Genomic DNA, 23,232 nt, shown 5'->3' on the forward strand with positions numbered 1-23,232 from the left:
TATGGTTTAGTTTGATATTTCTGGATACTCGGAAGCATTGCGAGTTGACTCTGTTGGTCATTTCCCAAGTAACCGATTGAGTTTCTTTTTCGCTTTTATTACATCGTTATTATATTTGAGTAATTGATTTTTTTTCTTTGAAATGTATTTGAGTAATTGATTTGGTTGGATAATTAACCAAGAATTTACGAATTACCATGAATGCTAAGGACTGATTAATGGACTAATGGTAGACCAAGTATCACGTAAGTTATGTATCCAGGATAATGCATGTACATAGCAAATAATTTAAAGAGAAAACAATGTAAAAGGACAAGGATAATTCAATCTAGCTATACATGGTAGACCAATGATCAGGGTATACTACATTACCATATATTTTTTCAGGTTGTAGTGCATTGTACATTAGGGATACATAATTGGTTCAAAAAGTAATTCTAATACATGCGCAGAGGATACATGCACCACTATTTCATTGCTATATATACAAAGTTTGTACATAATTGGTTTAAAAGGTAATTCTAATACTGTAATACATGCGCATAGCAGTCCATAATTGCTATATACCACTGTTATATTGCTCTGTAGACATAAGTGAACCAATTACTTAACGCCATAAAAGTTTGAATATGTTTCCATATTTACCTGACAATGTATTATCCAAATAAAGTGGCAATTAATTACCATAAAGCTATCTTATATACCTTTTTGCATAAATGCATGAAAAAAGATTATAGAATAATCAAACTCGATCAGTAGTCAATTGCATTAGAAAGTTGAAAATGAAGATAGGACAAATTTACTGTATTGTCTTGCTTTACACGATTGCATTTTGTTTAGGTAATTTATTACATTTAAAAATTAGAAAAAAAATTCTTACGTATCGTGAACAATCAAAGTCACGGAGAAACACTTAAATTTCATTGTGAATCTAAAAATGATGATCTTGGTGTTCGTAGTCTTGTGTAAATGAGCAATTTGAATTTGGATTTCGAGTCAACATTATGGGATCCACACTTTTTCATTGTCACTTATGGTTTCAACCGGGAAACAATCATGCAAGATTTGTCGCATTTCGAGCTAAACTAGAGTTCTATGATGAGTGTGGCGGAGATCATTATATATGGACAACCAAAAATGATGGAGTATATCAAACTCACCTCGGTGATCATGGATATTGTGATAGCCAAAAGTTGATATATCTTTGGGGAAAGAGTTGAGCTTATGTATGTGTATAATATGAATCTTGATCGATAATAATGATGATGATCAGAATGTATTCTAATAAACTCCTTCATCTATCAGATTAATAAAAGTAATTTTGTTACGAGAATTTCTCAAGACACACTGCTAGTTGATTAATAGACATTCATCATATTGGTTTGTTAATTAATAGTAGAAGTAATTCCAATTCATCTGAATAAGTGAGATTACTTATTAATCCCATTGCTAATATAAGATTACTGTCCGGGAATACTGGGTCTTATTGGCGATAGTTAAGCACAATTTCCTGACCAATCATATGCGGAAAATACTCTCCATGCATAAAAGGCTATGTGGTACTCTCTGATTTCGGTATATATTCAGCTTCCTGCAAAATCCTCTTTCACTACAAAACCATACAAGTAAACAACCCAAAAGAACAAAGTAGCTCTAGAAGAATGGCAAGCTTCACCACCAAACTAGGAGGAATTGCAAGAACTCCAACTTCTAGGATTCTTTCAAGACAGTTTCAAGTAAAACTTGTGTTTTGCATTTGTTGGTTTTGATCTGACCCCTATGCCATTACAGAGAATATAATGTTTGTTTTGGTAAATGCGTACATCACAGGGTGGTTCACATCAAGGAGGACGAGACGCAGCACAACAAGTAGGAAATGAAGCTAGGAATGCTGGTGAGCAGGTAATCCTTTCAAGTCTCTAACCAGAGATATATCTATATTTTGGTTAACCCCGAAGCGTTACATATCGAAGTTATCATCGCTTGTATGATAAGCGAGTGTGGATGAATGAATGCAGGTAGCAAATCAGGCCAATGATGTGGCCGGGAAGGTGTCTGCAACAGCGCAAGAAGTGAGTGAGAAAGCAAAGCAGACAGTGCAGGATGCTTGGGGCTCAGCCAAGGACACAGCGCAGAAGGCAGCCGATAGCGTCATGGGAAAGGCGCAAGAATCGAAGGAGTGTGTGATGGGAAAGGCGCAAGAATCAAAGGAGTTTGTCAAGGAAAACGCAGAGCAGGTCAAGAAAAGCATGAACACCAAGGGTCCTGTCAATTAACGACCTTCCCTCGATGGCAATCAACCCTTGTATCCGAAAGTTTTGTTTTACCTATTACTCTTATCTATATCCACTGTTGGGATACAATTAAACACTGGTTCCTTTCTCTACGAGGAAGTGATTAGTTCTTTCATGTTATGATGCATCAGATGTAAAAAGGCCAGGAAACCCTTATTGACAATAAATCCTTGCTTAAGCTCTGTTAACAAAACTTGTAATTTAGCTGCCGAGAAGTAAATTTGAGCTGTAAACTATCTGAATACGAAAAAGCAACCCAAGAGAACTTACACAGGTAAACAATCTGGTTGGTATCCTTAGGATTACTGGAGAACAGATTTCATTGAACGCTGAAGCAATTTCAGGCAACCATCATATACAGATCAGATGCAAACTGATATGATCATAAATCAAATCTCACGCAAGACATTACTATATAAACGGATCGAATTGTATTGACACAAACTGCAAATATTCACCAAAACTATTCATGAAAAATGTGAGCATTTCATCATTGATATGAACCTAGGAATCAACATGTTTCTCCCAACCATTTGATACACAAAAGCTAAAATAGTTTTCATTTACTCATCTCAATGTCTCCACTATCTTCATCAGGGCTATTCTTTAACATCAACAGTGAAGTTATGCTCCTCATCACACCCCAAATATGAATCACACATGAAATACAGTGTATACGTCTTCTCTCCAGCTTCTGCAGGGGCCAAAATTCTAAGTTGCATCATCGCCTTCTTTAGTAGCGGAACTTTTTTGATGGCAAGCAATGAGTTAGTCTTGGTATCCCCAACTACTAGCCACCACCCCTCTTCTTTGGTCCTTGGATACCTTGGTGCATCAACGGGGCCAACCTGTTCACGGTCCACATTAACTTGCAAAGTGATTTCCTCCCCAGCTCTTATATTCTCACTCTCCAGCACCTTAAATGTCATTTCAATGTTGGGAAATCGTTTACAAAATTGTTCAATATCCTCCAACTGTATATCTGACATCTGCAGTTCCTGAAGTAGTTCACGCCTCCCAACATACTCCATGTCAACCAAATCAGATACCCTCTCTATATTTCTTCCAGGAAACTCTTGGCATCTCTTTGCCAGCTCCCTTGTGAAGTGAGGAAGCTGTAGAAGCATCGAATCACAATCCCACATCCCCTGAGTGACCATCTGGCTGACTTCCATTGCTAGCAGAGAAATGTTTAGCCATCCATTGCTGGCAATGACATCAACCATTGCGTGAAGCAACCTACTTGCAGAAAGGAGAACCTCACGCTGGTCCATTGATAGGTTCCCAGCCACATGATGTCTTGCGAAATGGGCCTGAAGAAGAGCATTTGCTTTGACATGAGGATCTGTGCAGTTGGGATTCTCAAAGGAAAACCTCTGGTGGTTAATCAACCTTTGAATCACCTCTTCCTCTCCAGGTCGTATGGAAATCTGAGAGTACTCCGAAGCATGAGCTAGAATCTCAAGAAGACCCTTCATCTTTGTTCTAGAAGTTAAAGAGGAATTGAAACGCTCAATTGTAGAATAACTGATGTAATAGTATGAAGCTATTATGCCTAGATTCAAGGCAGAAACATCCCCATTCTCGATAGCAACACACTTGCTTGTTTCCAGGTCACTCAGTGTATTTTCCACAAGCTCTGAAAGGTACTCAGAAACATGCACGTGTGTAACTCCCTGAAGATTATAATAGTTGGGATTTTGTGTGAGCCTCCTGTAGAAAAAAGTCCATGTGAGGTAATTGAGAGCCCCTTCATGGTTTCCGATTACTTGAGCTACAACTTCAGCATTTATATTGTCATGTAGGTAATGGTGCAAATGGCTCTCAACAGGCAACGCCTCATATAGGAACTTCTTGTAGTATTCTTTCTGAGGGGCATGGCAGAGAATGACACATATTCCAGAATTGTCTTTCTTAGGGCGACAAGCACGACCAATCATCTGCAAGAGATCAGGAACTGGGTAATCAGTGTGAAGATTTTCCCGGCCATCATAGTATTGAGTTCCCATCACAACCACCAAATGTGCTGACAAGGGCACTCCCCAACATAGTGTACTGCTCATGACACATGACTGAATGTACTCGGCCTCAAAAAGTGCTGACACAATGTCTTGATCATCACCGGTTAGTCCCTCGTGCAAGAATCCCACTCCATGCCGCAAACAGTCTCGCAACTTCTCATTGCTGATTTTCTCAAAGAAAGGCTCAATCTCATCTAAAGATCGCAACAGAAATGAGGAATTCCCACCACACTCAGCATTGGAGTAATTTATCAGATCCTGAGCTGTTTGTTGGACATGTTTCCTTGTAGGAACATATACAAGAGCTGGTTTTCCTTTCTTGGCATGTTGAACAATTGCAGTGTATGTTGGTTTTGTCATAGCCTGCATTCTTGCTTCATAATTAACTATATCAACCCCCTGAATGTGTATTTCAGGCACTGGGCGCACACTGGGAGGAAAATTGAAAAGGCCATGAGATGCAGCCCCTATCCATCCTCCAAGATCCTTGGCATTTGCAAGCGAACTTGACAGTGCTACAATACGAATCTTCATCTCAAGTTCACTTGCCATACATCTCATCCTAGATACTATTATCTCCAGTGTGTGACCACCCTGACCACCAATCAAGTGTAGTTCATCTATAATAAAAAGACTAACTTGTTGAACATGCTTCCTCTGTTTCCAACGGCGAGATAAAGCATCCCATTTCTCTGGAGTGCTGATGATGATCTGACCTTTTTCAAGTAGCTTTAAATCTGTAGCTGTTTCCCCTGTTAATTCAACAACCCGCAAATTAAGACCATTGCACCCCATTCCAAACTTCTTTTGCCAGTCAGCATGCCTTTCCTTGGCAAGACCTTCAACCGGGGCAATGTACACAACACGTATGCCACTTTCGGAGGCCTTTTGATAATTCCTCAATACAGCAAACTCTGCGCATATGGTCTTCCCACTGCCTGTTGGTGCAGCAACTAAAACATTGTCATCAGAGTTATACAAAACATTGAAGACCTGAGTTTGAACAGCATTGAACTGCTTGAAATCTTGATACAAAGCTTCGTATAGAGGATTCCTTAATGCGGTCACAGGAAGCGGTTGCAGGTCCAATAACTCTGTCGGTGGAGGATACTTTTCAGGTAAGATGAGGTATCTGAAAGAAACAGGCAAAACAGTCTGCGACCCAAGCCACCTATCAGATACAACACGAATTAAGTAGTAAGGTGGAAGGGGTTCTTTAATTTTAACAGTGAAGTTCAAAGTATGATCCTCATTAATATATGGCTTCTTCAGCAAAAAATATTCATGATGAAGAATATGTTCCCCGTCATTATCCTCCACAAGTACCCAAAATGGCTCCACGTAGCCATGAACTTTGTCCTCCCATTGGAAGTCTGGCGTTATGGTAAGCTCAACTCTGAGTACTGTTCGAGTAATTGGCTGAACATGTGCTGCAAGGTTTAATTTGGGGAACTGGTGGACGAACTTATGAAGTATTCTCCCCATCTTTGGCATCTTTACAAGCTCCCCTAGCTCCTGTGAAGAGAGGTCATAATACCTTTCCCATGCCAAATTATTCTTCCCCAACTTTACCAAGATATCTTTTGTTATTCCATGGAATTGGCGAAGTGGCATTTGGACACTCCACATCCTCTTGTTGACCATTTTACACAAGTTCAAAGTCTTGTCTGCAAGTTGAGCCCATCCTTGTTTCAAAGCAATCTCGAAAAGAGCTCGTACAAGACGTCCAGCACTCTGTGTAATGTAAACCATATCCTGTGTCAATGAGAACCCCTCAAACTTCAGCTGTGAAATATATGCTTGCAGCAAAACATTAATCTTGCAACTGGGATCTTCCAAGCTCTCCATGACCGGAATGGGAACACGTTCGAATAATTTTACTAATTCCATCTTCTCATCCTGCCGCACATTGACATACTTAAACTCTTCACTGAGCGAGAACAATCGGTAGAGCTCGATATCCCCCATAGTTGGCTTCAAATCCATATTATATGCTGATATTGTCCCATGAGTTATGTAATAATGGCTAGCAATGCGACCCAAGTCTGTAAATTGGAAATATCCACTTCTTCCGCCATACTTGATTAAGTTGTTCTTCTCCAAGATGGTTGCAGCAGAATGGATCAAATCAGCTCGCCTCTCCTCCAGTTTTGGATCTTTGGTGAGAACGTTAGCTTCCAAACCATAGAGCATAGGATTCCTACACATGCGAATGTACAGATAAGTGTATTCCAACCAGTGACAAGCTTCTTGAGCATTTTGAACAGTTCCCATAACAATTTCAGCATTCAACTGATCTGCCAATCTGGACACAAATTGACTTTCAATAGGAAGTTGTTGGTTCATCATAGAAAGATAGTATTGCAGTTCAGTATGGCCAGTAATGATTATCCCCTCTCCATACGAATCATACTGAGGTCTTCCTGCACGACCCAACATCTGCATAATATCAAGAGGACTTAGTTCAGTCCATGCTCCCTTTTCTGAATCATAGATCTGGGTCCCTTTGATTATGACAGTATGAGCCGGCAGATTCACACCCCAAGCAAGTGTTGCAGTTGAGACCAGAACTTGAACATGCCCACTAGCAAAGAGATCCTCAACCAGCTCGCGGTCTGCTCTATTCAACCCAGCATGATGAATAGCAAAACCATACGGTAAAAGATCTTTAAGATGATTGCTCTTGACCAATTCAGTATGTGTGAGAAGAATTTCCCTGCTCGCACTGTCTTCTTTCAAAAACCTACCAACGGCATCATTAACAAGCACAGTATCTCGTAAAGCACTAGCAGTCCTGGCTGTTTCTGCCCTGGAGTGGACAAATATAAGAACTTGATGTTTTCCAGCTACTGCCATCACCTTTTCATAGCAGATATCATTCATCAACTGAAACCTCTGCAATGGCTTCTTTACTGTGATTCCAATGTACTGTTGAGAAAGAGGGACAGGCCTGTAGCTATTGTCAAAATGAAACAAGCCCCTATCAAAATCAACATGTAAGAACTTGGCTACATCTTCATAGTTAGGGAGCGTGGCAGATAGTCCCACCAGCCGAATATAACCTCCAGCAGTCTCCATCTGCCTAAGAGTTCTTGCTACAATGCTTTCGAGAACAGGACCCCTATTGTCATGGAGGAGATGAATTTCATCAATAATTAGAAGCTTCACGAGTTGCGTGTAAGTACGATCTCCTGACTTTCTGGTAATGATATCCCACTTCTCAGGAGTGGTGACAATGATTTGAGTCTCTTCAATTTGGTGGCTAGTCAGTGTCTGGTCACCACTTAGCTCCTTCACTGTGACACCATACTCTTGCAAACGATCAGACAAGTTGCCAACAACTTCAGCTACAAGTGCTTTCATAGGAGCAACATATACGATCTTATAAGCATTGTGGTTGATTGAACCATCCTCATTCATGTTAAGTGCAAACTGCTGAAGGATAGTGAGAACAGCTACATTAGTTTTCCCTGCCCCAGTAGGAGCACATAGGAGGATATTGTCACCATTTTGAAAAGCAGCCTCGTAAAGTTTACTCTGTACCCTATTCAACTGAGTCATTCCTTTAAACGCCGGTCTAGCCCATTCTGGCATATCAAAAATTTTCACAAGTTTCTCATTAGCACCAAATGGTTTAGGCTTCAATGCCGGCACATGAACTTCTTCAACCCCCTTCCTTGAATGACATCTGGAAGATCCATCCGGAAGCAGGCACTTCTTCGGCTCCAAATGTCTAGGTGCAAGTCTTTCAAGATCAAGCAACCGAGGATGGTTATTATTCCACCAACCATTATCACCATCCCTATCAACAAGTCCCCTCCCAGCCATGTCCCCATCTCCGCCAATACTCTTCAACTTTCGAGCCTCTTCTCTAATCCCCCTCTCAAAGTTCTGTAGCCTCTCCTTTGCACCACGCCTCGTGGCATGCAACTCATCCACAACTGATCCCAACCCCACCTGCAACATCTCCTCCTCGACTCTCCTCTTCTCCTCCTCCCCTACAGCTCGTGCATAACGAGTGCACCAGAAAATCTTCAACCGGTTTCGCAACAGAAACTTAATTAGTTCAAAATTCTTAAAATTAAGATAATGCACCAGCTTATTTTCGACAGTCATATCATTACCTTCGAGTAGCATCCCAAGAACCTCCTCGGCGAGCCTGTGACACTGCGCTGCATCAATCTGCTTGCCAAAAGCTTCCGAAATCTTCCTCTGAAGCCGATAAGCATCAATGTCCTGCACATTAAGCCTCACACCCTCATTCGCTTCCAGCATTTCGACATCATCAAACCCTCCACCCATTTGCATTGCGCCGAAATCACCAACCTCCTCCTCCTCCTCCTCTGCTTCCTCATCATCCTCCGGCACCAAATCAAGATCACTCCCTTCCTCATTGTCCTCATTCTCTTCAAACTCAACCGAAACTCCAAAATCGCCAACAGATTCATCACCACAAGCTGCACAGGCATCATGATAATCGGTAATCAAAGCCCCAATCCTCACAAAGCCATCAAACACCGACTCCGGTACAGCATTCAACAGCTTCTCAATCTCCGATTTCTTCACGGAACTCTTCAGCTTCTCATTCTTCAGCACCGCCAGGATCTCATCGGCCGCGCCGGAAACTACACTCGGCGGCAGACCGCCGAGCTGCTGCTGAATCAAACCGAGCAACGCCTCGTACGCCGCCTGCGTCTCCCTCGTCTTCGGCTGGTACACACCTCCCTCATCCGTCTCACTAAGCACGCTCCGCGCCTCAACACGCCGCCGCTTCCGGCGAGTCAAACCAGCTTCATCGCCACCGTCGCGCTCCTTCTTCTTCTTCTTCTTCATCATCATCTTCGACGACTCGTCGTCCGGTCTTCCCCTGTACGCCTTGTCGCCGAAGCAATGAGGATCAATCTTACCCCGCAGCGACTCCGGCTCGCCGGTGGGCTCGTGCGTGCCACGTGACCTCAAGCCGGTGGCCACCACCAGGCTGGAGTTGGCGCGATACTCGTACTGCTTGCTCCGGGCGTGCGCCTCCGCACCGCCTCCCAATTTGGGTTGCGACATCATCAATTAACAAAAAAAGAAAACCCTAATTCAAAACGAACAGAGCCTTCTCGTCGTACTGGGTTGAAATTCTGGAGCGAAAAACCCTAATAAAGCCAATCGGCACCTATATGGTTATATTTATAGAGGATGAAACCGACTTTGACTTTGTCTCTTATTATTTGGAACTAGACTCGTACCCGGTTTCCTGTGGATGCGCGTGTTAATTTATCAAACTTGTTATTTTATAAAATATATTTTATTTATTCTATTTTATTTTTTTTAAATGTTTATTCGTTCTGATTTTTTAAAACAATGTAATTGTGTTTGATAAAAAATGTATTTTGAATAAAACATAATTTAGTAAATTTTTAAGGATATTGACTTTATAACAGTAGAGATATGGGTTTATAAGTTAATTGGGCCGATGAAAAATTTAAGTATTTAACCTTAATTGCAAATCCTATTTTTTTTGGCTCGTATCCCTTAATTTTTATTCTTAATCTATTTAGAGTCCAAATTATAGGCTCGACGAATCATGTTACCATGAACTATATCAGTGTTCAGTATATAATTTGGTTAGTTGCATATGTTTTTCTTTGCTTAAAGTTCAAGATAGGTTGAGTTTTATTTTTAGTTGCAGAAAATTGGTGTATTAAAGTTCGACTAGGTACTGTCAATTTTAGAGTGATGGGAGTGGGACTAGTATCTTAGATTAATGTACTTGTGCATTGTACCAGTGGACTCATTATTGATGGTTTTTGTTTGTCTCATTGTTTAGCATCTGTTCCTTTTCAACCAATAAAGCCTAATGAGGTTGAGAATCAGAAAAGACAAGCCGAGGTGGAAGTTGACAATGCTGATGGAAATAAAGAAGCACAAACCTCAGAAAGAGGAGGGTCAAGATAATCTACGCTCTCCGATTTGCTGCATTATGGGCCATGTTGATACTGGTAAAACCAAGCTTCTGGATTGTTTCCGGGGCACAAATGTTCAGGAGGGTAAGGCCGGAGGTATTACTCAACAGATTGGCGCCACGTACTTTCCTCCAGAAAACATCCGTGAGAGGACTAAGGAACTGAAAGCTGATGCAAAGCTGAAGGTCCCAGGTCTATTGGTCATTGATACCCCTGGCCACGAGTCCTTTATTAATTTAAGGTCACGGGGTTCAGGTTTATGCGATATTGCAATTTTGGTTGTTGACATTATGCACGGGTTAGAAGTTAGAACCTCAAACAATAGAGTCACTCAATCTCTTGAAAATGAGGAATACAGAATTCATTGTTGCATTGAATAAGGTAAGGCCTGTGTTCAAATGATCCTTTCCCTACTAATGCCTTCTCATCAAAGTTTAATTTTTAAGTTTTGAGTTTCCATTTTCAGGTGGATAGGCTCTATGGATGGAAAACCTGCCGCAACCAGCCATTACGGAATGCATTGAAGCAACAATCCAAGGATGTAGTAAGTGAGTACAATAGGAGGGTTTCTGAGGTCGTGTGCATTCCAATCTCTTGCTTTTGTTTTATCTTAGTCTTTTGTTCTTCTTTTTGTCCATAGTTTGCTTACGCTGTTAAATTTCCTTTCTATTTTTTTTTAAATCTTGCCAGATCATCACTCAGTTCATGGAGCAGGGCTTAAATACTTAATTGTATTATAAGAATAGATCGAGAAATGGGGGAAACATACAGCATCGTACCTACAAGTGCCATTAGGTTGGCTTCTGAACTCTAGTCCACGTCTTGATTTTTGTATCTGTTGTAGATGCTATGTTCTGAATACTGATAGCTTTTCTTTTAAATATTGCAGTGGTGAAGGGATTCCAGATTTGTTATTACTATTGATTCAGTGGGCCCAGAAAACCATGGTTGAGAAACTTACATGCAGCGATGCAATTCAGGTTTGATTTCTCTTCACTTGGTTTTCACTGACGTTAATAACTCATGAAGTGTGTCTAATCTGATGGGAGGGCTGGTACTGTGCATCAGTGTACTGTATTGGAGGTCAAGGTTATTGAAGGCCTTGGAACAACAATCGATGTTGTGCTGGTTAATGGTGTGCTGCATGAAGGAGATCAGATACTTGGCATGCAGGCAAGCATCTAAAGCCTTTTATGCACAGACAAAACGTCTATTCTAGAGGACCTCATGTCTGCTATGAACTCTTCTCGCCTTGTGACTATGCCAGTTGTTCCTATCATGGTTAGAAGGTGACGATATACTCTTTGGTTTCAGGGAACTTATCAGCACCATAGTCAAATCAAAGCTGCACAAGGTATCAAGATTACAGCACAGGTAATTCTAGGTTGAAGTTCAGGCAAATCCACTTGCCATCATCAATTAATTGATATGCAGCTGTTAAATTTCTGGTGAGAGAGTTCTGTTAATTTCCGTGTTTAACATATGCAGGGACTCGAGCATGCTATTGCCGGCACTGCTCTATATGTTGTTGGGCCTCATGACGACTTGGATGATATCAAGAAAACAGCTATGGAAGATATGAAATCAGTCTTGAATAGGATTGACAAGAGTGGTGAGGGAGTTTGTGTACATGCATCTACTCTTGGATCATTGGAAGCATTGCTTGAATTCCTGAAAACACCGGATGTTAATATTCCTGTTAGTGGTATTACCATTGGACCTGTACACAAGAAGGATGTCATGAAGGCCAGCGTAATGCTTGAAAAGAAAAAGGAGCATGCCACTATCTTGGCATTTGATGTTAAAGTGACACCTGAGGCCCGGGACATTGCAGAGGAATTAGGTGTGAAGATTTTTCTTGCTGATATAATATATCACTTATTTGACCAATTCAAATGGGGCTGTTTGGGCACATCAGAGAAAAGTTCTTGCTCCACAATTATACATGGAGAAAGTTAAGGTATAATATACGTGAAGCTTAATGACTGATTTTTTCTGTGAAGATTCACCTTTTCTTAAACTTGTAGGGGATGATCGATCTTATTACCGAATCTGCAATTACATTGCAAGAGTCATGGAAAAGTAGGATTGATCAAGAGGGTGGAGTGGCAGATATCAATATTGATGAGGACATGAGAATCTTCTCCGGAGATGTTATCTCAAGAGCTTGTTTTGGAAGCAATTTTGCCAGTGGGCAAGTGATTTTTCACAAACTAAGAGCTCTCCAAGAGGCCATGTCTAGGAAATGCTTGGCTACTGGAATCCCTGGAATGAGGTAACAATGTTTATGCATGCTAGGTTGATATATATATTAGTCACTTATTTCTGCATTTAAGCGTTTAGGGCATATTAAATTTCCTATCACGGTATGCAAATTAAGCCTTCTTTTGGGGTGGCCTCGTACCATCACAATATCACTTTGTTTGATATATATGTTCTGAAAATGTGCTCTAGACATCTTCCTACGAAGAATAGAAGAGAAGCATGGGGACTAGAAAAAGAGGTTCGCAGTTTGATACTCCAAGTTGTGAAGCAGAGAGTGGAAGGTGTTCATGATGACAAGGACCTGTTGCAAATGGTTCTTGAGTGTACCCAAAGCAGTGACCTGAGCCAAGCAGAAACTGATAAGTTCATTGTTGATAACTGAAAGAACATCTACTTGGCTGGCTATGAGACAACTGCAGTCTCTGCTACATGGTTGCTCATGTTGTTGGCTTCAAATCAGGAATGGCAAGAAAGCGTCCGTGCCGAGGTTCTTCAAGTTTGTGGTGGCCAGATTCCAGATGTTGACATGCTCCGGAAGATGAAACAGGTACTTATATACAGTTGTTCTTGTATCATGCAAATATGTACTTCCACTTTTCTTTCATCTGCATAATGAGAATTATTTGGTTTGTAACTTTGTATATGCAGCTAACAACGGTGATTCATGAATCGTTGCGCCTGTATCCGCCGGTGTCTGTGGTATCAAGAGAGGCCTTCAAGGACATGAAATTTGCTGGCATACATGTTCCTAAGGGTGTGAACCTATGGATTATGGTACTGACATTGCACACTGACCCTGAAGTATGGGGACCTGATGCCTACAAGTTCAATCCAGAAAGATTTGCAAATGGAATTACAGGGGCTTGTAAGCTTCCACACTTGTACATGCCATTTGGGGTTGGACCAAGAGTGTGTCTTGGGCAGAACTTGGCCATGATTGAGCTCAAGTTACTAGTAGCTCTTATTCTCTCTAAATTTTCTTTCTCCCTATCTTCCAAGTATTGCCACAAACCAGCAATAAGGTTGGTGATTGAGCCTGAGCAGGGAGTCAATCTCTTAGTGAAGAAGCTGTGATGAGCTTTCTCAGCAGTATGCATATAACATTACAAATGTTATTCTGAAGATTCTGGCTTCATTTCTGCTGTTCGAAGGAAAATAGGCCATCTTCAAACCAATCAAGAGTGTTGCTTCACTTGCTTGTATTATTTATTTTTCTTTAATCATTTTTTTGTATTTTCTTAGTAAAGTCTCAAGTACTTTGTATGAAGCATTAGTTTCTTTCATGCAGAAATAATGGAAGTTCTTGTCTCTTAAAGAGTTATACCTTCTCCAAACATTTAGATTGATAGTGGTTGGCAGATTATTTAACATATTTTTTTTTTCATACAGACAAACCTAACTGTAACTACTAACTAGCTAGTTGGCATGTCATGAAGTTGTAATAACCTGTCATGAAATTATAATTTTACGAGTTTCTGTTATACAAAACGAATCAACATATATAACGCAACTCGACTATAACCGAATCAAAATTCGATCGAGTTCCTAATGAGGCTTCTAAAGTCCTTTTATTTGACCTACTAGGGGATTGAGTTTATAATTTTCCTTAAAAACACCATAACAAAATAAGAAGGAAAACAAAACAAAACAAAAGAAGAGGAGAGGAGAAAATTCAAGCTAAACAAAACTAGAAATATTGATCTAACAAACCATGTGACTTTTTCTATGTAAAATATCGGACACACAAAACCTGCAATTTACGGTTAGGTTATCAATCGTGCTAAACCCGTATGTTTTGTCAACTTGATATGTTTAAAGTGTTTTACCTACTATCAATAAGAGAAATTTTCTCAACATTACTCACATTGGCGACGTTGGACCTTGTTAAATGTGCACAAAATGATACAAAAACCAAACTCTAGTGATAACCTCCTACGAAAACGCTGTGATATGCCAACCAAATTTAAGGAAAATTATTATATATACCCGTCACATATTCCACGTGGCGTATTTTTTAATGTTATTGATTCATTTTTTATTGTGATTGTTTCTGATTAATTCTTATATGTAAATAAATTTTTATCATTTTGACTATAACGTAATATAATTAAATATGTAGACTAGCAGTGTCACGTGTTGTGTCATATATACAAAATAATTACTCTCAAACCTAATAATAGTTAAAAGGCGATTGGACTTTACCGGTGGCGGCGGGTATCTAACACCAGGCCACTTGAACAAGATTCCAAATTTTCCAACAACAACAATGTACTTACTTACTGCGTGTCCTAGAAAACCGCCACATTCGGCCTTTGTTTCGTTATCGTCTTCTCGTCAGTTGGTCGCTCATTCTCAGTGCCCAACTGAATCCATCAATGGCTGCCACCATTCCTCTGCTTCACTTTGTCCCCACCAACACCTTCCAAACTAAGCTCCAAACCAACAGACTGCTCAGACCCACAAAGCAGAGAGGTCTGGTTTCCACTAAAGTTTCAACCTTTGAGATTTACCATGAGAAAAAGTTTTGGTCTTTGAGCTTCTTTTTGGTTTGGATTGTTTGGTTTGATTGATCATTTTGTTGGGTTTTGCAGGAAATATTGGTTTTTCAGTTATTACTTGCTCTTCCAATGGAAGAGGGCTTGATTCAATGAAGAGCGAGGAGCAGTTGGCTGAAGAGAAAAGGCGAGCTGAGCTTTCTACTCGAATTGCCTCAGGAGAGTTCACTGTGAACAAAACTGGGTATGAACTTAGTTTCAGCTGTTATTTGTTGTGGAAAATCAATCTAATTGTAGAAGCTCCATTTTTGGTTTAATGGTGAACGTGTTTTTGGTTATGCTCAAAATTTTATGCTTGATGATAAATTAAGGCCAACATTGTTATTTGTTTTAACATACCTGCACTGATTCTAGGTAATCTATTCATAATTCTGAGTTTCTCTGTAACTAGCTATCCATCTGAACTGAAGAACGGTTTGTTGAAGCTGGGTGTTTCTAGGGAGGTTCTAGACTTTCTATTCAATTGGGGAGACACAAAACAACCCCGTCTAAAGATTCCCGAGGCGAAAGGATCAATTAGTGCCGTTCAAAATGAGGCCTTTTTCATCCCCCTCTATGAGCTTTACCTCACATATGGTGGAATTTTCAGGTTGACCTTTGGACCAAAGGTTGGTAGTTTGTACTATCTTTACATACTGGATTGTCATCACAATTAGACCACTTTCTTTTGTTGAACTACTTAGTTAATTCTTTGTGCAGTCCTTTTTGATCGTATCTGATCCTGCCATTGCCAAACATATATTAAGAGATAATGCAAAGGCTTATTCAAAGGTAAACCAACTGAACTTACATCTCACTTTTTCAACAAAGAAACCTAATATATGAATATGTTCATTTATATGTCAATTAACTAATCTCTCTCTCAATTCATAGCTACTAGTTTTATTGTACTTTCTTAACAGGGAATCTTGGCTGAAATTCTAGAATTTGTCATGGGTAAAGGACTCATACCAGCAGATGGTGAAATATGGCGTGTTCGACGTCGTGCTATAGTCCCCGCATTGCATCTGAAGGTACTTACACACTTGTGAAAGCTGTATGTAAATATCTTCAGTTGACCATAATGGGACCCTTTTTTATGTTGGTTTCTGTACTTTCTTTGATTTGTAGTATGTTACAGCTATGATTAACCTCTTCGGACAAGCTACAGAGAGGCTTTGCCAAAAGCTTGATACTGCTGCATCTGATGGGGAAGATGTCGAGATGGAGTCACTTTTCTCTCGTTTGACACTGGACATCATTGGCAAGGCACTTTTTAATTATGACTTTGATTCATTAACCAATGACACTGGGATAGTTGAGGTACTTCTATCTTTCATTTGTTCGTACATAGCTTCTGTAGTGACATCATTGATTTTCCTTGGGATTTCATTTCTCAAAATTAATTCACATATTCATATCTTTCTATTTGGCTGGAATAGGCTGTTTACACTGTCTTGAGAGAAGCAGAAGATCGCAGTGTTGCACCAATACCATTCTGGGAGATACCAATATGGAAAGACATTTCACCACGACAAAAGAAGGTGGCAAAAGCCCTCAAATTAATCAATGTTACGTTGGATGATCTGATTGCAATTTGCAAGGTAAACCACATCAGGTGTTGAGAAACACAAAGCTGTGTTATACAATGATTTTTGTCTTTTTTTTTTCCTTCTGTGGATATATTTTCTAATATGTATAAGCATATGCATATTACATGGCTTCTAAATTGCAGTAACATAACTCACTTTCAAGTCCCAGCTGACTATTTGGATAATAAACTCATTTTATAGCTAGTTTATTTCAAGGAGTGCAAATCCTTTAAAAACTCAAAAGTATAACTTTTCCCTTCAATTAATTGCTTTGTTCTTCAGTAGAATTTTGAAGTCCAATTGTAATGACTGTTCTGTTGACAATATGATAGATGGCATTTAGGTTGATGAAATTTTGATTTAAATTTTCTTTGTTTGTACCTCTGCAGAGGATGGTAGATGAAGAAGAACTACAGTTTCATGAGGAGTACATGAATGAACAAGATCCTAGCATTCTACATTTCCTTTTGGCATCAGGGGATGATGTAAGTGACTGCAGTTTATCAGACATGATTATTACTGGGTCAAATGTTAGACTTTTTACACAAACTTTTATAGGTTTCTAGCAAGCAACTCCGGGATGACTTGATGACTATGCTTATAGCTGGGCATGAAACATCAGCTGCAGTTTTAACATGGACCTTCTATCTTCTTTCCAAGGTAAACACATTTGAGACTTAGACTTGTGTATCCAAGGACCTTTTTCATCACGGGCAGTTTGGTACATCTTTGAGCACAAGATTATCTTGCAAACCCAAATTAAGTGATTCGTTTTGTAAACTAGAAGTTATAATGAGTTTACCTTTTGACTTTCAGGAGCCTAGGGTCATGTCAAAGCTCCAAGAGGAGGTACATCATAACTTTATATATTTATGGGCCCATTGTTGTACAGTTGTACTTAACCCAATCAGTTGGAATCATGAATTCCTGAGTCTATATGATGGTGTTTCATTTAAATTATATTACTTTTTTGTTAGGTTGATTCTGTTCTAGGGGATAGGATCCCAACTATTGAAGACATGAAGAAACTCAAGTATGCAACTCGGGTGATCAACGAAGTAAGCTGATCAGATTTATCAGAATGATAAAATGTAATTTTAAACTTAAAATATTGATCAGTTTTGATACTTTGGTTTATCTTTGGGTCTTTTCTCCTCTTGCAGTCCTTGAGGCTATACCCACAACCACCTGTGTTAATCCGTCGTTCTATTGAGGATGACAGGCTGGGACAATACCCAATAAAAAGGTTATGACTAATGCTATTCATATACGTAATTTATAGTCTCTTTTCATCTGCTTCTTTCCAATGCCAGGCTCTTTACAAATAGATAAATACGTAAATGGAAGTTCCTACTCCTTGCATTTTGTATCATGACTGTCTGTGGCTGTGGTACTTTTGACACTGAGACTCCTTAGCATTGGAATCCCTCAGATATGGTTCTTTACATGCATGAATTGAAGTTCTATCAACTTTTGTTTTAAACTTTTTATATTCTGAAGTAACAAAGCTTTCTAAAAAAAAAAAGAAGTAACAAAGTTTGAATCAAAAGTAAATTACTTTCAATTGGTAGAGATTACCCAGTGACCCCTTGTACCAAACTCTCTGGCAATAAATTAGACAGTGACTTCCAATTCAGCATGCTCTGCTCTTCCCAATGCATGAGTTAAGACAAAACTCTTCACCCTTTCAAGGGTTTATTTTGTTTGTGCGTATTGGTATACAAGGTCCTGTCACTATTTTAGTTCTCCTGTCCGACAGCTTGATTATTTTCTAGCAGTTTTTTTTTATTTCATAAGTTCTTTCTCGTTCTGAACAAGTAATATGTACAGATAGGTTTAGTTTTTGTTTCCCGTGTGCTGTTTAATATATGATTTGAAAGTATCTTCCATGTATAGCTCATTTGATTATTGCAGAAATCATGCAATGTGGAAAAAGTAGTATACATGTACAGTATCTTATGCAAGATATTAATGCAATTCTTACCATTATATTCTACAGGAATGAGGATATTTTTATTTCTGTCTGGAATCTGCATCGCAGTCCTACACTATGGGATGAAGCAGATAAGTTTAAGCCTGAAAGATGGCCATTAGATGGACCCAATCCAAATGAGACGAACCAAAACTTCAGGTAAAGATAACACCTGTCTGTTCTATCAGTTTTGAGATTAAATAAAAGTTAGAAGTATACTGCATTTTTGTAGTAGTTAGTAAAATTTTCTTAATCCTTGTTTTGGATCACAAATAATCATATGTGGTGATTGACTTCTGTTGTTTCAGTTACTTGCCCTTTGGTGGAGGACCTCGGAAATGTGTAGGTGACATGTTTGCCACATACGAGGTATGAACTTGTGAAAGGTTAACTTTTGTACTCTATAAGAGTATTAAGTCTCGAAGTAGGTCACTGAAATGTGTGCATGCTTCTCTTCTTGAGACGAATTTTTACATATCCTTGGCTTTTCACTAAAGAAGAGTATCTCTTAAATTTACTCTGATGATTACAGAATGTGGTAGCACTTACAATGCTTGTTCGAAGATTCAACTTTCAAATCGCACTAGGTGCTCCTGAGGTAAAAAGCACTATATATTAATTTGCATCCTCGCTGGAACTTTTAGGACAAGATTGTACCTGGTATTTCTCTAAGCTAATGGTTTTAGCCTAGACAAAGATGAATCTCGTCAATACAGAATATCCCTCGGAGGATGGTTTTAGCCTTTCTAGTAATTACTGATGATAACGATTGACGAAAAAAGGTTCTCGGTGTAGGTGAAAATGACTACAGGAGCAACAATTCACACTACAGAAGGGTTGAACATGACAGTCACGAGAAGAACAAAACCTCCCATAGTACCAACGATGCCTGCATTTGAAGTGGATGCATCTGTTGGTGTTTCGAAAGGGGATTCTTTAGTTGGTCAAAAAGGTGAGCTTCTTGTATCAAAACTTTGAAAGCTGTATACATATTTTGGACATGAGCGCTGAGTTGTGTTACTGATAAACTATTTGTTTGATGATGGCAGGTATATAAAGGAATCTTTAAATCCAAGAGCTATGGCCAGATGAAATTGTGTAGATGGAGTCTTGTCAAAAATGAAAGGGGGTCGAAAACTACAATTGAAAATGTCTGTTACGTGGTATAGGTGCAACAGTTACTGTATCTGAAGCAATCTCAACTCTCAAGTCATCAATATAGTTTAATTAAAAAGTCGATAAACTAGTACAATTACTAATAATTTCCAATGAAGAATGAGAGCACAAATATAGCAATCTTTGAACTTCGTTAAATTCTTGGTTTCGCACTACACATTTGAACAGAATTTCGCTACCCGTGATTACATTTATCGGCTCAACATCAACATACGACTACAATCTTAGGTTCTTAGAATCTTAGTGCATGGCCAATTTCTCTCATTCGTCGACTACTGAAGATGGTTTTTACCGGCACTTTTGTTGCATATATAAACACTCGTTCCAAGTGGAAGAAAAAATCTTCATACAACAATTGGATCATATACTTCTTTTTCAACAGGGAAATGAATTTAAAGGTATATAAGTTATAGACTTAATAGTCCAGCCTAATTTAAATTACATTATGTTCAGGATTTGGGTTTATGTGTTTTCCACTGATCAGGATTTGGTGACTTAGTCTCCGTTAAGGAAGATACCTAGTCCCGACTGCTCGTATACTTATAAATACTCTGGGTCTTTGCTGAACCAAGCACCAACCCATTCATAATTAATCTTATTAGCTCCACAAGAATGGGATACACAAGTAGATACGAGGAACGGACTATTACCAATGATTATCGAGGTTAGTAAATCAACATTCACGTTGTTCATGTTCTTCATCATTATGCAGGCATATCTAATTAATTTCTTTGCATATATCGATCTCTAGCGAGTTCATGTCTTCATTATGAGTTTATGACTGATAAGTAAATATCTACAGCTTCAGACCGGCAAACCGACGAAGGTCACAGTTTCTGGCGCATATCCGGCATAGTTATCTTGGTCATCCTCTTGGTCTTGGTCATTGTAGGGCTACCGGCTTTTTTTCAGTCCAACGAAGCCCTTAAGCCCACGCAAGATGACATAAAGATCGCTGTAATTGATGCCTCCCTCATCGATGAGTTTAACATGACTATGTCCAACAGCTACAGCCTCGACCTCAACATCACCCTTCGAAATCCCAACAAGTACTTCCGCATCTACTATGGGGAGGCTCTTGTCGTTGCAAACTACCGCCACAAGTCTGATATGGCTAGAATTGCCGAGTTTCACCAACCACCAAAGAACACGACTTTTCTGACGCCGTCGTTCAAACTGGAGCGGGATAACATTACTGATAATGCAGCTGGGTCTGGGAAAGAGAATCTTTACGACATTGTCGTCAGGCTTGATCTTGCTATTAAGAAGTTCAAGCCCGTCTCCTGGGAGAGGATCTTCGGTTCGGGGCCCTGCTCTGCTATCTTCATATGTGACGTGAAGGTCCCTTTGCAGAATGGATCGCGATCTGCCACTACTGCTTTTAATCCTACCAAGTGCCAATCTGGTGATGGCAATCAATGTTAATTAGCTTTATGCATACAAGCTTTCATCTGGATCGTTGTTAGTTTCATGCTTTTATGTCTACTCAGATCGTTGTTAGTTATAATTACTATAGACCATTAAACCGTCATCAACCTAGCTTAGATCGTTGCTAGTTACTATAGACCGTTAGTACGTATATCGTTGTTAGTTCGACTCAGATCGTTGTTAGTTACTACTATAGACCGTTAGTACGTATATGGTGCTGTGCAGCAAGCTAACCTTAGAGATATGCATGTGTACGTACGTTATTTTGTCTCCATATATTGGTTTGAGCCAGTGAGGTACGTATGAATAGCAAGTTTTGCAACTATGAAACTAATTGTGTGCGTAGCAATTCCCCTTATCCCCCAAGTGATCGAGCACCATTCTTTTATTGATCCACGAGATCGAATGAACCACCTCTTATTCCAAGTGCCAATTTATTTCCATAGCGAAATTCTTATTACCTGACGTTAATAAAACTGATTGTACAGAATGGATTAGCTGAGCGTTTTACAATGGTCTCATATATAGACCTATTAGCTGCAACAACTTGTAAAAGTTTTCTCTTATTGCTAACATCTTCTCTTATTTCTAAAAGTTTTCTTGCTGACCATTATCGTTGCCGATTTGTATCAAAACTGTATCAATGCAAATGAATTATTATTCTTCTACTTTTTTATATATATACATGTAAGGACGTTGTCATCAAGATACTTAAACGGACTAATCAAAAAGGCCAAAAAAAAGTGCAACAACGATCAGTATAATCCTTTTTTTTTTCATTCATCATTCATGGTTACATGAAGCTTAATTACAACAAGAAGAAAAACCCTAATAATTCTTTCATCATGAAGCTTAATTACATGACGTTTGTGATAAGTATATCACACACTCTTTTTTCTGTCCAAAGCAGCCACCAAACTACACATTCTTCTACGATCACAAACATCGCCTTTTGCGTCAAACCCACCACGTCGTTGTCGTACCAGAACCGAAGATGATCCTGGTTCATTCACCCACTCACTCAGTCCCTCTATCTTTGTGATTTCAATCTCCGCCACCACCGCGAACCCCATGACCCCAAAAGCCTGTGTTTTCTCCACCACAAACTTGTCAATCCGCGGCCTCAAACACTCGCTTAAGGACTCGTCAATCTCCACGCTCGCTAGTGCTTTGAGGATGCAGCGTCGCCGGAACTTTGGGATTGCTAGGACGTGAGGGGGCATAGCGAAACAGTCGCTGGTCACAATCGGAAAGGACACTTCGAAAGTGTTCGACGGTTTTCCGGTGTCGTTTTGGGATTTCTGATGCACTCGGTGTCGATTTTTCAAGCGGATTTGGAGAGTTCCTGCCATTGGTTTTTTGGGTTCTCGATTTTGAAGTGGGTTTTCATAGTAAAGATTTCTGTAGACTCCATGGATGAAATGGAATCAGAGCAGATGGATCTAGTACTGGGAATTGAGAAACTCAAAGAGGAATGGAAGCTTGAAGAGAGTTGGGATCGGAGTAGATGAGAAAGGGAAAGTGTAATATATCCTAATCTCAATCGGAATTGGGTAAGTCCAGCTGTTCCTTATTTGAATAGCATGGGAAGAGATAAAGCGCGCCAAGTTTATACATGCCAGCTGGATATAAAAATATTAAATATTTTTTTTTACTTCTTTCCCACCGGCTCTAGGTAAACCTTTCATTTTAGTTGTAATTTTGTAATTTTTGTTTATATATTCTAATTAAGCTAGGACTGTTCTTCCTAGTGTGAGTAGGTAGTTTTGTTTATAAATAGCAGGGGCTGCATTGTTGTTAATAAGCAGATAGTTCTGAAACATTCTTCCATAAAATCTTCATTTTCATTTTGTTGAGCATTATCTCATCCATGGCTAAGGATGCTGAATGCAAAAATGTGAATGGCTTCCTTCTCGAAATCCAGGGCATTCTCAGCCTCCTCACCCTCATCATTTTCACCGTTTTTTCTGTTCTCCTGGTTATCCTCTTTACACGACCC

At 39.5% G+C, this 23,232-nt stretch overlaps 5 protein-coding genes and 1 pseudogene across 5 annotated transcripts; 5 read left to right on the forward strand and 1 right to left on the reverse strand.

Moving 5' to 3' along the window:
• Positions 1-1,646: 1,646 nt before the first annotated feature.
• On the forward strand, positions 1,647-2,276 carry LOC126800331 (uncharacterized protein At4g13230). The gene is made up of 4 exons (XM_050527687.1): positions 1,647-1,736; positions 1,831-1,902; positions 2,019-2,162; positions 2,196-2,276. Exons 1-4 carry the CDS (start codon positions 1,662-1,664, stop codon positions 2,274-2,276), a joined length of 372 nt encoding a protein of 123 aa, XP_050383644.1. The 5' UTR covers positions 1,647-1,661.
• A 368-nt stretch (positions 2,277-2,644) lies between these two features.
• LOC126800864 (DExH-box ATP-dependent RNA helicase DExH12-like) lies at positions 2,645-9,441 on the reverse strand. The gene has a single exon (XM_050528284.1). It carries the CDS (start codon positions 9,371-9,373, stop codon positions 2,894-2,896), a length of 6,480 nt encoding a protein of 2,159 aa, XP_050384241.1. The 5' UTR covers positions 9,374-9,441; the 3' UTR covers positions 2,645-2,893.
• A 310-nt stretch (positions 9,442-9,751) lies between these two features.
• On the forward strand, positions 9,752-13,705 carry LOC126800306 (eukaryotic translation initiation factor 5B-like; annotated as a pseudogene).
• Positions 12,297-13,605, forward strand: LOC126800313 (cytochrome P450 714C2-like). The gene is made up of 4 exons (XM_050527661.1): positions 12,297-12,541; positions 12,721-12,901; positions 12,992-13,078; positions 13,180-13,605. The coding sequence occupies exons 1-4, from the start codon at positions 12,297-12,299 to the stop codon at positions 13,603-13,605; spliced, it is 939 nt and encodes a 312-aa protein (XP_050383618.1).
• A 1,113-nt stretch (positions 13,706-14,818) lies between the features above and the next one.
• Positions 14,819-19,887, forward strand: LOC126800866 (protein LUTEIN DEFICIENT 5, chloroplastic). The gene is made up of 17 exons (XM_050528285.1): positions 14,819-15,003; positions 15,123-15,270; positions 15,478-15,694; positions 15,786-15,857; positions 15,989-16,099; positions 16,197-16,388; positions 16,508-16,669; positions 17,047-17,142; positions 17,216-17,317; positions 17,474-17,506; positions 17,635-17,715; positions 17,821-17,903; positions 18,657-18,788; positions 18,938-18,998; positions 19,162-19,227; positions 19,425-19,581; positions 19,679-19,887. Exons 1-17 carry the CDS (start codon positions 14,907-14,909, stop codon positions 19,684-19,686), a joined length of 1,818 nt encoding a protein of 605 aa, XP_050384242.1. The 5' UTR covers positions 14,819-14,906; the 3' UTR covers positions 19,687-19,887.
• A 530-nt stretch (positions 19,888-20,417) lies between these two features.
• LOC126800323 (NDR1/HIN1-like protein 2) lies at positions 20,418-21,230 on the forward strand. The gene is made up of 2 exons (XM_050527674.1): positions 20,418-20,469; positions 20,608-21,230. Exons 1-2 carry the CDS (start codon positions 20,418-20,420, stop codon positions 21,228-21,230), a joined length of 675 nt encoding a protein of 224 aa, XP_050383631.1.
• The last annotated feature ends 2,002 nt before the right edge of the window (positions 21,231-23,232 follow it).

Source organism: Argentina anserina, chromosome 6 (genome assembly GCF_933775445.1).
Source record: "Argentina anserina chromosome 6, drPotAnse1.1, whole genome shotgun sequence".
Taxonomy (NCBI): domain Eukaryota; kingdom Viridiplantae; phylum Streptophyta; class Magnoliopsida; order Rosales; family Rosaceae; genus Argentina; species Argentina anserina.

What these genes read in the sequence shown, in the direction of transcription:
- LOC126800331 (XM_050527687.1), top strand. Translation starts at nt 1,662, where the DNA reads ATGGCAAGCTTCACCACCAAACTAGGAGGAATTGCAAGAACTCCAACT. An exon ending in TTCTTTCAAGACAGTTTCAA is followed by an intron (nt 1,737 to 1,830) that starts GTAAAACTTGTG and finishes CGTACATCACAG; the next exon opens with GGTGGTTCACATCAAGGAGG. An exon ending in CTAGGAATGCTGGTGAGCAG is followed by an intron (nt 1,903 to 2,018) that starts GTAATCCTTTCA and finishes GAATGAATGCAG; the next exon opens with GTAGCAAATCAGGCCAATGA.
- LOC126800323 (XM_050527674.1), top strand. Translation starts at nt 20,418, where the DNA reads ATGGGATACACAAGTAGATACGAGGAACGGACTATTACCAATGATTAT. An exon ending in TATTACCAATGATTATCGAG is followed by an intron (nt 20,470 to 20,607) that starts GTTAGTAAATCA and finishes AAATATCTACAG; the next exon opens with CTTCAGACCGGCAAACCGAC.
- LOC126800866 (XM_050528285.1), top strand. Translation starts at nt 14,907, where the DNA reads ATGGCTGCCACCATTCCTCTGCTTCACTTTGTCCCCACCAACACCTTC. An exon ending in ACATGTTTGCCACATACGAG is followed by an intron (nt 18,999 to 19,161) that starts GTATGAACTTGT and finishes TGATGATTACAG; the next exon opens with AATGTGGTAGCACTTACAAT. An exon ending in TCGCACTAGGTGCTCCTGAG is followed by an intron (nt 19,228 to 19,424) that starts GTAAAAAGCACT and finishes TTCTCGGTGTAG; the next exon opens with GTGAAAATGACTACAGGAGC.
- LOC126800864 (XM_050528284.1), bottom strand. Translation starts at nt 9,373, where the DNA reads ATGATGTCGCAACCCAAATTGGGAGGCGGTGCGGAGGCGCACGCCCGG.
- LOC126800313 (XM_050527661.1), top strand. Translation starts at nt 12,297, where the DNA reads ATGATCGATCTTATTACCGAATCTGCAATTACATTGCAAGAGTCATGG. An exon ending in CAGAAACTGATAAGTTCATT is followed by an intron (nt 12,902 to 12,991) that starts GTTGATAACTGA and finishes GCTTCAAATCAG; the next exon opens with GAATGGCAAGAAAGCGTCCG. An exon ending in TGCTCCGGAAGATGAAACAG is followed by an intron (nt 13,079 to 13,179) that starts GTACTTATATAC and finishes TTGTATATGCAG; the next exon opens with CTAACAACGGTGATTCATGA.